The following is a 12,582-nucleotide window of genomic DNA, read 5'->3' as shown; positions in this document are numbered from 1 at the left end:
GATCTCAAAGGCAGGCACTGCCCCTTTGGCAGAAGGGGGGAAACTGAGGCACAAAGCAGGTCATGGACTTGCCTAGGGTCACAAAGCGACTTAGTGGCAGTGCTGAAGATAGAACCCAGGAGTCCTGACGCCCAGCCCCTGCCCCGCTCTACCCACTAGACTCTGCCTCGGAATTTCCTGTGGGCTGTTTTCTGACCCGCTGCGGCGCTGATCTCAGACCCCCCAGTGGAATCAGGCCCTTATCTGATTAGGATGTGCCGGTTCCACCCAGCTGCAGCCCCCGCCCCCCGGCGCGTCCCGTGTCCCCAGGGCGGGCGACCCGGTGCCTCTCCCCAGCGGCAGGCTGCACACATGCGCGTCTGCTCCCCTCACTCACCTCGCTGCCTATGACATCAATCTTATGTTGCACCTGGGGGACCCACTGGCGGATGATGGCAAAAAGCTCTGGGACCGTGGTCTTCGGGTCATAGAGGATTTCTTGGCAAGCCGGATCATTCGGGTCAAAGAAAGTGAAAGCTGGAAAGAGAAGGAAGGTTTTTAAAAAGGGGGATCTACCCCTTTATTAGGTGCACTGCGGTAGCACCTGACTCCCCATTCAAAATCAAGACCATGCCACACCGAGACTGTATGACAGTAGCACCTACAGGTCCCAATACAGATCAGGGCCCCCTTGTGCTGTTAGCTCTTGCCTACACAGTCAGAAGTGGGAGGGGAAACTGAGGCACAGAGCAGGGCAGGGACGGGCACAAGGTCACCCAGCAGGCCAGTGGCAGAGCTGGGAGCGATGAAGAGTCTGGGTGTTTTCTGAGCACACCTTGTTTCATTTACACCAGCCCCTGGACAGAGGTGGTTGCAAACAGCATGCAGGCCCCCCATCCGCCAGGGCTCAGCTACACCCAGTATGTGCCATGTGCCAGACCTGCCCCTCTCTGAACCAAAGCTCCTGTTCTCCAGAATCTCAGCTTTCATTTGCAAACCAGCTAGCTTTTCTGACTGCCCAGAAAACACATCCCCATGCAAAGTCTGAAGTAATTGCTCAGAGAGGTGTGAACCGCCCCCCTCATCTCAGGAAGGAGTGAGTCCGTTTAAACATCCGCTGTGTTAACGATTTCATGTGAGGCCAGGCCAGAGCAGGTCACGGAAACGCCCAATGAGCTGGGTGGGGTTTGGGAGCAGCCATAAGAGTGTTTGTTTCTCCTGCGCAATCAGGAAGGAGTCGTCAGTTACAGTTCAGGGTCTCCCCCTCTGGGGTCCAGCAGGGGCACCCGCTCTAGACTCCCAGTTCCTCAGCCATCGCCTCTCCTGGGCGGAGTCGTGCGTCTCAGCGGGATACGTCCAAGCAGCCTGATCCCCAGCAAATCTGCCTGCCTCAGATGTATTGCTCCTCCGGAGATAAGCTGGGAAGTTGCTAGTAGAGTCGAGTGCACAAGGCGACGCACGGATCCAAGACGGAACCCAGTTGCTTAAAGTCCCAACAAAGTTTTCTGGCCACCGTTAAAGCCCTAACACCGTCACTCAGGCCATGTCTACATCTAAAATTTTGCAGCGCTGGTTGTTACAGCTGTATTAGTACAGCTGTATAGGGCCAGCGCTGCAGAGTGGCCACACTTACAGCAACCAGCGCTGCAAGTGGTGTTAGATGTGGCCACACTGCAGCGCTGTTGGGCGGCTTCAAGGGGTTTCGGGGAACGCGAGAGCAAACCGGGAAAGGAGACCAGCTTCGCCGTGGTTTGCTCTCGCGTTCCGCGAACCACCCTGCAAACCGCAGGGAAGGAGACCTGCTTGTTCGGGGAACGCGAGAGCAAACCGCGGCGAAGCTGGTCTCCTTTCCCGGTTTGCTCTCGCGTTCCGCGAACCACCCTGCAAACCGCAGGGAAGGAGACCTGCTTGCTCGGCGGTTCGGGGAACGCGAGAGCAAACCGGGGAAGGAGACCAGCTTCGCCGCGGTTTGCTCTCGCGTTCCCCGAGCAAGCAGGTCTCCTTCCCTGCGGTTTGCAGGGTGGTTCGCGGAACGCGAGAGCAAACCGCGGCGAAGCTGGTCTCCTTCCCCGGTTTGCTCTCGCCTTCCCGGAACCACCCAGCAAACCTCAGGGAAGGAGACCTGCTTGCTCGGGGTTCGGGGAACGCGAGAGCAAGCCGGGGAAGGAGACCAGCTTGATTACCGAGCTTCCTCAGGTATGCTGGGATACCTGCTTATTCCACGGAGGTCAAGAAAAGCGCTGGTAAGTGTCTATACTTGATTACCAGCGCTGGATCACCAGCGCTGGATCCTCTACACCCTAGACAAAACGGGAGTACGGCCAGCGCTGCAAACAGGGAGTTGCAGCGCTGGTGGTGCCCTGCAGATGTGTACACCTCCTAAGTTGCAGCGCTGTAACTCCCTCACCAGCGCTGCAACTTTCTGATGTAGACAAGCCCCAATCACTCAGTCAGACAAACACCAGCGACTCTGTCGCCTGCATGCTCTGGCTCCCACCAGCCGAGCCTCTCCCACAGAACAGCCCTGGGCTATTAATCGATTCCGCACTGGAGCTGGCCGGTCCAGAGATGCGCTGATCAAGTGATGGTGCAGTGACTGCGGCAGAAAGACCCAAAATATGAAGCATCTCCTGCAACACTCGCTGCTCTTCCAGTGACCTGGCAAAGGGCAAGGATCAGACAATCGCCTGGGCTCTAATAAGGGCTCTGGCCAGTGATCAGTCCTTCTAATCCCACCCAGCGGTTTTTTTGTCGCCACAAGTTCACAACGGCTCAGTCTCACTCAGAACCAGCCCCGCCATGAATCTGAGAGTCACTCCCCGGTCCAGTTTGGGCGTCTGATCTCGTTCTCCCTGTAACAGCTGATCAGCCGACAACAGGTGTCTCCTCGGGGTGCCTGGTCTACACTACAAAGCTATGCCTTAGCAGCACGTCTCTCCACTGAAATGCGTCTCCCGCCGATGTCACGCCGACGGAGCAACGCCAGCTCCGCCTCTCGAGGGAATGGATTAACCTCAGCGACAGGAGAACCTCTCCCATCGGCACGGGTAGTGTCTACACTAGCGCGCTCCAGCAGCGCAGCGCCACGGTAGCGTTGCAAATGTAGACAAACCTTAGGATACCGACGCTTAATTCAGTCAGGTTGGGCCAGGAGATTGCAGGAAATTGCCTTCTCTGCCACACTGAGCCCAGGAGTCTAGCAGAACCCAGGGACAAACCCCACCGAGGGGCAGCTCAGCATAAGGCGCTGAGATAACCAAGCGGCACCACGGCCCCCTTTATGACGTCTGCATGACCTGCTGTTGGCAGCGTCTCCTTTTGGTGACACACTTGGGCGGGGCTTATTTAGTGGGTGGAGCTTGGAAGAGTACCACCTCTTTTTCTTCTCTCCCATCTGACCCCTGCCCTCTTTCTGGACAAATACCAATGGCTGGTTCCCAGGAAGCAATTCTGCCCAAAGACTCGGGAGTCGAGCTGGGGAGACTGAAGCAGCGGCCCTGTTCTCCCGCTGCTTGCAATGGCTCCTCCAAAGAGAAACAGCAGCACGGAAAAGAGCCCAGCACGGCTTCCAAGACTGAACACTGCTCACAGGCTAAGAGAAAGAATTGATACAATTGTCACAGTGCCACCTGGTGACTTCCGCCATAAACATATAAACAACCCTCCTTTCATATTTGTACAGGGGTCGTTCATCAGTGCTACAATGCAGCCTCCTCTGGGGTGGGGCGCAGCAGCGGTCAACGGCAACATGGTACATTAGTTTAGGATAGAAAGTAAAAGAAAAACCCTGTATATAATTGACACAGCATGGGGGACTGGAAGGAAGTAGGCTGCAGTTAACCACAGTGCCCTGGCTAAATGGGCTAACGTCACTATATTTGCAAAGAGCATCGCAGAATCACCAGAAGGATTTCAGGTTTCAGTTTTGCATTTGATCTGAAAGCCACCAAGTCAAGTAGCACAGCGCCCCCTAGTGACACTTTGGGGTTAGCGCAGACTGCAAGGGGAGAGCGCCCCCTACTGAAGCCCTGCAGTGCAGCTCCCTCTAGCCCAGGGGTCAGCAATCTTTCAGAAGTGCTGTGCCGAGTCTTCATTTATTCACTCTGATTTAAGGTTTCGCGTGCCAGTCATACATTTGAACATTTTCAGAAGGTCTCTTTCTATAAGTCTATAATATAGAACTAAACTATTGTTGTATGTAAAGTAAATAAGGGGTTTAAAATGTTTAAGAAGCTTCATTTAAAATTAAATTAAAATGCAGAGCCCCCCAGACCGGTGGCCAGGACCCGGTCAGTGTGAGTGCCACTGAAAATCAGCTCGCATGCCGCCTTCGGCCCCCGTGCCATAGGTTGCCTACCCCTGCTGTAGCCCCACACTGGGGCCAGCACTGAATACAAAGGCAGATCACCCTCTACTGAGGCACCCACCCTGCTCCCAGCAGCAAAGCAAAGGGACCAGCACTAATTAGAGAGAAGAGTATCTCCTATAGGCTTCTCCTCCCACACTTTGATGGACCTTTCCCCCCTGCTCCCCCCTGCCCCAGTACCACCCTGGAGCACTGACTCAGTCCTAACTCACAGGGTCCTTTGGATTAACATTCTAGTGAGCCGACAGCGCCGTGCAGTTGACACATATGGGCTGCAGCCACATTTATCCCCTTTGCAGGCAGCCTGGAGATAAATATCCCAGGCAGCAGTAGGCACTTGTCTCAGCCTGCCAGGGAAACACAAAGCCTGGATCTTCCCTCCCCCAGCAACGGTTTCTTATGAAACACTGCCTGAGCTGCAGCCCAACGGCCAAAACAGGCCAGCGTGACCGTCGCTCGCGAGCACCATGGCACGGCAGCGCTCCGGGCTCCGATTCATCCATGCAGAGAGCCACACCAGCAGAAGTAGCCGAACTGCCATGGACGAGGGGCGGGGGGAACGCGTCTCGACACTGCACACTTGCAGATGAGAGCGCGGCCGCTCGGAGGTGCCGCACAGAAGCCGGGTGCGCCGGGGCTGCTGCGTGGGGACACGGGAGGCGAGCGAAAGGGGTGTTGAGCCAGTTGCTGTTGAAATCAACGTGCGATTTACCACCCAGTCCAACAGGCTCAAGCCCGAGTTTATAACCCAAAACCTGAAGCAACTTTAGCAAAGACCAAAAATAAAGACATACAATAGGTCCCATGAATTTTATGCCAGTGGAGAATTATCCCTTACGCCTGCCAGCAAATAAACCCTTTCCTGGCAGCCCCCTAAGCATGGCACCATCCCCCTGAGCTCATTCACAAGCCCCTCATCCTGTCTGCAGCCTTGTAGTTAAGGCAGTGGGCTACCATGCAGACCTCCTAGGTTCAGTTATCCACTCTGCCTTACACAGGTGGGATAGGAGAGAAGCAAATGTAGAGGAGAGCTCCCCTCCCTTTCATGCACTAGACAGAAGCAATAACCCTCACAAATGAAAACACTCAGCACGTTGAGCACTCATCTCGCTTGAAACATCTGCTCCATTTTGCAGGGCTGACCCCGGCTCTTTGGAAAATCTGGCCACAAGTGTGGCTTGAAAACTTGACCCTAACTTCTCTGGGCCTCAGCTTCCACAGCTGTACTGGGGGGAGAATCATCCTGCCTTGGTTTGCCTCGTCTGTTTAGCCTGGAAGCTTTTTGGCAGGGACCATCTCTCTCTCAGCCTGGGCAGTGCCCAGAGCGATGGGGCCTTGATCTCGGTCACTGCGTGTCTGGGCAGCACCTGGCGCGACAGGGCCCTGATCTGGGGGCTCCTGACACTACCATCATATATCTAATAAAAGCAGAACCGTACTTCAGTTTCTCAGATTGATTTGGGGAGGAATAAACATCATTTCAATTGTTTCAATCATCTAATTGACTCCAGGGTGAGCTATAGATTTCCTGAGTGCAGGGCCCTTGGACAAAGGAGAGAGCTTTTCAGATCGGCCTGTCAGGAGGCAGCACACGGGGATAAAACCCAGCTTGTGAGCAGCACAAGAGCTGGGCTGTGTGATGGGGAGGCTTTGGAGTCAATTTCACATGGGTGAAAGGTGCCAGATTGATGGCATCTCTCTGCAAACCAGGCAGCCGCATTGTCTGCTATCCTCCCCCGCGGCTCCCACTTCACAGACTGCCTCCAGCGCCTGTGCCAGCCAGTCTCCCTGCCCTGAGGCCAGATCAACGACCCCGCTGCCTAGAGAGAGGTCCCATATCCCAGTCCCTGCTATATCCCAGCCAGTCTTCCCAATCTGAGGCCAGATCAAAGCCCACACCCCTAGAGGGGAGAAATCCCATTCTCCATCCCCTGAGCCAGCCAGCCCCTCCTCCAGGTACTGGATTGGAATTGGAGACCCCAAGAGGAAAAAGACCCTGTGTCCCATTCCCCACTCCCAGAGACAGCCAGTCCCCCGCCCTGGGGTTGGATCAGAGCTGGCACCTCCTAGAGGGGACAGGCCCCATGTCCCAATCTGCAGCCATCTGAACCAGTCATCCCCCCATCCTGGGGCTGGATCACAGCCAGCGCCCCCCAGAGGGCAAAGGCCCCATATCCCATTCCCTGCCCCCTTGAGTCAGCCAGTCCCCTGCCCTGGGGCTGGATTGGAGCCAGCCCCCCTTGATGGGAAAGGTCCCATTCCCCAGCCCCGTGATTGATCAGACATCCCATCACACCCTGCAGTTCCTTTGCCTTCGCTGAATTCTTCTAGGCTGAGCCAACCGCCCATTTGCATAACATCAGCTGCTCTTTCCATTTGGCAGGACACATCCTGGGATCCACTGCTCAGCCCAGGCCACTGCTTTCAATCCCGGCTATACCCACGATTGTCATTATTGATAAATGTTGTAAAAATGCCCAGCTGCCTAAGACTTCGTCCCGCTCCCAGCGCAGCCGCTGCAGGCCTTGCAGAGCAGAAAGCCCAGCCCCTGCCACATAAGCTAAATGGGGGCCTGGGTCATGACTGCGGCACCGAGGTGCTACTGCAATACACCTAACAGCAAAAAAAAAATGTACAGCACCTGACACAATGGAGTCCTGGTCTGTGACTGGGGCTCCTAGGTTATATATAGAGAGATACCTATCTCACAGAGCTGGAACGGAGCCAAGAAAGTCATTGAGCCCAGCCCCCACTAGGCAGGACCAAGTACTGATTTTGCCCCAGATCCCTAAATGGCCCCCTCAAGGCTTGAACTCACAACCCTGGGTTTAGCAGGCCAGTGCTCAAACCACTGAGCGCTCTCTCTCCCTCCTGTTCTACTGCAATATGTCTAATAGCAATAAAAATGAACATGGACTGTGGACTCCTGGTCTATGGCTGGGGCATCTAGGTGTTACCGTAACACATCTAATAGCATTAATATGTGCAGCACCTTGCACAGTGGACTCCTGGGCCATGACTAGGTATTCCAGTATTACTATTAATAAATAAATAAATAAAACAAAGGATAATAATTATGATGAAACAAATGACTGTCTTAACTACATAAGAAACCATTTGGGCGGAGATGTGTAGGTCACTGGTTCCAACCCTAGCCAGATGGGTAGTCACCAGCAGTCGTTTACTGGTCAAGAGCTGTTTTGGTGAAATGAGTCTGTGGGCCTCAGCTCACAGCAAGCAAAGAATCAGGGGCCTAAATGGCCCTGGAAACTGAACTCTCAGATAAACAAACCATGTCTCTGCCTCTCTGGGGCCATCTATCTGACACCTTCCACTGCTAAATTATTAAAGCTCCAGTGCTCCATTGTGCTGGGCACTGCACAGACACAGAGTGAGCGACAGTCCCTGTCCCAAAGAGCACGCAATCTAAATAGACAAAGGCAGGGTTATTCTCCCCATTTTACAGATGGGGAAACTGAGGCACGGTACGATTGCCTCACACAAGGAGTCAGTAGCGGAGCCAGGGACAGAGCCTCGCTCTCCTGAGTCTCAGGCAAACAAGATCAGCCTTCCACTACAGTCACCTTTTGTTTTAAATTGTTGGGTTCTTTTAATTAATCACAGCAAGGTGTAGGCACCTGGAGACCTGCACAGAGCCAATGGGGCTCCCACGCAATCCACGCAGCAAAAACTCCCCCCTAAACTCCCCCTAAGCTTATTGTACCAGCACCAGCATATTCCTAGCGTGGATTTCACAGCTAATCTCATTTGCCAAAATACTCACAGCATAATCCGATAACAACAAAGAAAGGCTCCAAAGTCAAAACCCCCACCCCCATTTCTATTGCTGGTGAGACACATGCTCTTCTCTCATCTCCCTGCTGCCCCCAAATAAAAATCTATACTGCTCTTGCCATAGTCCTAGCCAAATTCATGCAAATGCAGCTTGGGGGGACGGGGGACTTTCCAGAATAATGGCATCCGATGACGCACCATGTCTGCATCTAGCAACACTGAGTCACTGGGCTGTGTTTAGAAACCGATCACCTGCCAATTCATCCCTGGCACACCACCGGGTCCTGCTCCTGAGAGGGGCTCACGTGGGTACTTTGTTTGCAAGTTTCAGGCCCATGGAGCCAGGCAGCCTGCCTGCCCCAGCAGTCAAAGGAAGGGTTTCAGAACCTCTGGTTCAAATCCAGCCTAGGGATTTTGTCTCCCTACCCAAATTGTCCTGCCTTAACTATCCCAGTCTAGTTAAAGCAGGAGACCTGGGTTCAGTTATGCAGGCGTAAAGGTGCTCAGACCAGGGGCGGCTCGAGGTATTTTGCCGCCCCAAACACGGCAGTCAGGCTGCCTTTGGCAGCGGGCCTGCAGGAGGTCCCCAGTCCCACGGATTCGGCAGCGCGCCTGCAGGAGGTCCCCGGTCCTGCAGATTCGGCGGCTTGCCGGCGGGAGGTCCCCAGTCCCGTGTCTTCGGCAGCATGCCTGCGGGAGGTCCCCGGTCCCGTGTCTTCAGCAGCATGCCTGCGGGAGGTCCTCGATCGCACGGCTTCGGCGTACCTGCCGCCGAATTGCCGTCAAATCTGCGGGACCAGCGGACCTCCCGCAGGCATGCTGCCGAAGGCTCCTTGACTGCTGCCCTCACAGGGACCGGCAAGGCACCCTCTGCGGCTTGGAGCGCTGGTGTCTGGAGCCGCCGCTGGCTCAGACATGGATAACTATTCCCACCTATAGGAGCTATATCGGCATAACCTGTCCAGGTTGTATAGGGAGGAAGAATCATATTCCCACCTGACACAAACTGGTCCTAACTGCTCAGATCAGACCTCAGTTTCTGTGGCCGAACTCCATTAGCACTGACGCACAGGTCAGCGACTTACATGAAGCAAGTTTGCCTGGTCTCTGCCTGTTTTCTCAGACATCAGACAGTCACCTCTTGCTGGCAGCCTCAGCACAGACACCGGGGCCTGACTGGGCCATGGAGATTGCTGGCTCAGAGCTGGCCCTGTCCGAGCAGCGGTGAGCTGTTGTGGCGGGGGGCAGGCTGGAACGCATGGTGGATAAGTAGAAGGATTCAGACTCCAGGGCACCTGGCCCTGGGGTTAAAAGCTGAATGACACAGCGTCACATGGGAGGAGAATACAACTACATCCTTGTCACCCATAGGCCAATGCAGGGAGGCAGTGCTGCCTAGTGAATACACCACTGGATTAGGTCCTGGGAAACCTGGATTCTAATTCTAGCTCTGCTCCCACCCTGCTGGGTGATTTTGGGGAAACTGAGGCATGGAGCAGTTTCCCCATCTATAAAATGGGGCTCTGAGACCCCTTAATGATAAGAGCCAGGGATTTGGATGTTGGGGTCTGATCCCCAGAGGTTCTGAGCACCTGCCACTCTTCTTACATGCATCATGGCAATGCCCTGGGGTCCCAGCTGAAATCGGGGCCCCATTGTGTCGGGCTGTGCACAGACACAGAGCAAGAGCCCCCCTTCCTCCCTGCCCCAGAGAGCACACAGTCAAACCAGACACCAGGCAGGAGGGGAAACTGAGGCACACAGAGAGAGGGAGATCAGCAGCAGAGATGGGGACTGAGCCCAACTCTCCGATGGCCCCAGTGGGTAGGCCAGGCTGCCTCTCACTGGCTGGTGCTCAGCACCTCTGGGGATGAGGCTCTTTGGCAACGGGAAACGTTACCCCGTGCGGCTGTCTTGGGCGACGGGGGTCCCTGGGATCCAAAGCTGGGGGAAGGCTGGGGAACGAAAGGAGGGTGACAGCAAGACATTGACGAGCCCCCAGGCAGGTGGCGGGGCGAGCTCACCATAGTCCTTGGGCAAGGGTGCAGGGGCGGAGGGATGGACGATGGGTTTCTTCCTCCGCTCCAGGACGGGGCTCTGGAACTCCAGCGGCTGGCGCGCCTCCTCAGAGGGAAGCTCGGCTGAGTCGTTTTTGGTCATGATGGGTTGTTACTCCTGGCTGTGGAGAGAAGGGGGAAAAAAATGTCCAGGCCTCTGAGCAATCAGCAGAACCCGCCAGGCCCCCCGAGGGTTGACTCGCCGCCGTTGGGCAGAGCTAATACAATCAGACCTGGCATCTCTGCAGCACCCTGTCCCATGGGCTCCCATTCATTTTAAGCCCCACAGGCTCGCCCCCGCTCCCCACAGTGAGTTTGGTATGATTAAAAAAAATTGTGATGGGGAAACTGAGGCATGGACTAGTGAAGGGGCTTCCTTGCAGCGTCACATGGCAAGGCAGAACGGGGAACTGAAAACCAGGGTCAAATTCCAGTGACCTGCTCTAAACACTAGGCCCCACCCCTGTCTCTGCTCTTTCATCTGTTGTCCCCAGTACTCATTCGGGCCTGGGTTCACTGGTCCCTCTCCCATGCTTAAGTGGGAGGGTGTTTAGCTATGGGTGGGCTTAGGCCCATTGTCTCCCTGCAATCACAACAGACAGACTCCCCTCCCAGAGCTGGAAATAGAACCCAGGAGTCCTGGCTCTAACCACTAGACCCCACTCCCCTCCCAGAGCTGGAAATAGAGCCCAGGAGTCCTAGGGCTAAGCCTCCCCTGTTCTAACCACTAGACCCCACTCCTCTCCCAGAGCTGGAAATAGAACCCAGGAGTCCTGGCTCTAACCACTAGACCCCACTCCCCTCCCAGAGCTGGAAATAGAGCCCAGGAGTCCTAGGGCTAAGCCTCCCCTGCTCTCACCAGTAGACCCCACTCCCCTCCCAGAGCTGGAAATAGAACCCAGGAGTCCTAGGGCTAAGCCTCCCCTGTTCTAACCACTAGACCCCACTCCTCTCCCAGAGCTGGAAATAGAACCCAGGAGTCCTGGCTCTAACCACGAGACCCCACTCCTCTCCCAGAGCTGGAAATAGAACCCAGCAGTCCTAGGGCTAAGCCTCGCCTGCTCTCACCAGTAGACCCCACTCCCTTCCCAGAGCTGGAAATAGACCCAGGAGTCCTAGGGCTAAGCCTCCCCTGTTCTAACCACTAGCCCCCACTCCCCTCCCAGAGCTGGGGATAGAACCCAGGAGTCCTGGCTCTAACCACGAGACCCCACTCCCTTTGCCCATCTCACCAGATCATACACTGCTGTCTCCTGCTCCAGCTTAGGAAAGCCCAGCAGTTCAGAACCCTCTCTCCCCTGTCCCCCAAAGGCTCCTAGGGGAAAGGTGAGCCAGGCCTCTCCTGTCACTGGTCAACATTGGCCTGTCCTGCAGATCTCAGCAGAGGGGGGCTTGGTGGGGGCCCCCTTGGTCACTCCCTTCACTCCCACCCTATACACACCTCTGGCCTGACATCCAAAAGTCCTTTGCAGGGCAGAAGAGCCCCAGAAAACACGGGACTGGTGGACAAAGGGGAACAAATGGGGTGGCCCTGCGGGGAAGGGGACCGATGGTTGGGGGTGAGGGAGAAGGATCAGGACACGAGAGTGGAGGGAGGCGAAGGGGGGGCAGTATCAGGGCCTAGAGGGGAGAATGGGGCACACGAGGCAGGACTGTGGGTAGATGGGGATAGGAATGGGTGGGTTAGGGCAGGGGAGGATGAAAGGTCAAGGAGAAGCCCTGGAGGTACAGATGGGAAGGGTGGAGATGATGGGGTGGCTGGGGGGACAGGTGGGGTGATAGGGTAGTTGGGGGAGGATGGAGGGGCAGTGGGGGGCACTGGGGTACAGATGGGAAGGATGGGGGTGAAAGGGTAGTTGGGGGGTGATGGGGATGGATGGGAGGGAGATAGAAAGGGGGGATAGGGTACAGGTGGGGTGATCGGGTGATGGGGTACAGGGGGTTGGTTGGAGGGTGATGGGGTGGATGAGTAAGGATGGGAGGGGGTAGGGGCAGGGGGGATGGGGTACGGGGGGTTGGTTGGGGGATGATGGGGGTGGATGGGTAAGGATGGAGGGGGTAGGGGCAGGGGGGTGGGGTACAGGTGGGTTGTTGGGGGTCATGGGAGTGGATGGAGGGATGAGAGGAGGATGGGGTACAGATGGGGTGATCAGTCAATGGGGAAGGGGGCAGAGGGTGATGGGGTACAGGCGGGTTGGTTGGGGGGTGATGAGGGTGGATGGGGGGATGGGTACAGGTGGGGTGATCAGTCGATGGGCAATGGGGCAGGGGCCGATGGGGTACAGGTGGGTTGGTTGGGGGTGATGGGGTGGACGGGGGAAGGAGGGGAGGGGGCAGGGGGTACAGGCAGGTTGGTTGGGGGGGCTGGGGGGGATGGGGAAGGAT

The 12,582-nt window shown here is 55.9% G+C and overlaps 1 protein-coding gene across 2 annotated transcripts in view; it reads right to left on the bottom strand.

Annotated features, from left to right (window-relative positions):
• The window catches only part of CLIP3 (CAP-Gly domain containing linker protein 3), a 29,697-nt gene that overhangs the window by 16,042 nt on the left and 1,073 nt on the right, over positions 1 to 12,582 (bottom strand). Inside the window, exons 2-3 of one of the 2 annotated variants that reach the window (XM_050928514.1) lie at positions 10,165 to 10,319; positions 377 to 516 (exon numbers count right to left, since the gene is read on the bottom strand). In XM_050928514.1, coding sequence (XP_050784471.1) covers positions 377 to 516; positions 10,165 to 10,300 — 276 coding nt within the window. In that variant the 5' untranslated portion in view covers positions 10,301 to 10,319. Of the gene's footprint in view, positions 1 to 376; positions 517 to 3,091; positions 3,255 to 10,164; positions 10,320 to 12,582 lie in introns of those variants that run through there. The other variant, XM_050928515.1, reaches the window with a different exon arrangement.

Source organism: Gopherus flavomarginatus, chromosome 18 (genome assembly GCF_025201925.1).
Source record: "Gopherus flavomarginatus isolate rGopFla2 chromosome 18, rGopFla2.mat.asm, whole genome shotgun sequence".
In the NCBI taxonomy this organism is placed as follows: domain Eukaryota; kingdom Metazoa; phylum Chordata; order Testudines; family Testudinidae; genus Gopherus; species Gopherus flavomarginatus.
This window is presented reverse-complemented; position numbering and strand designations above follow the sequence as displayed.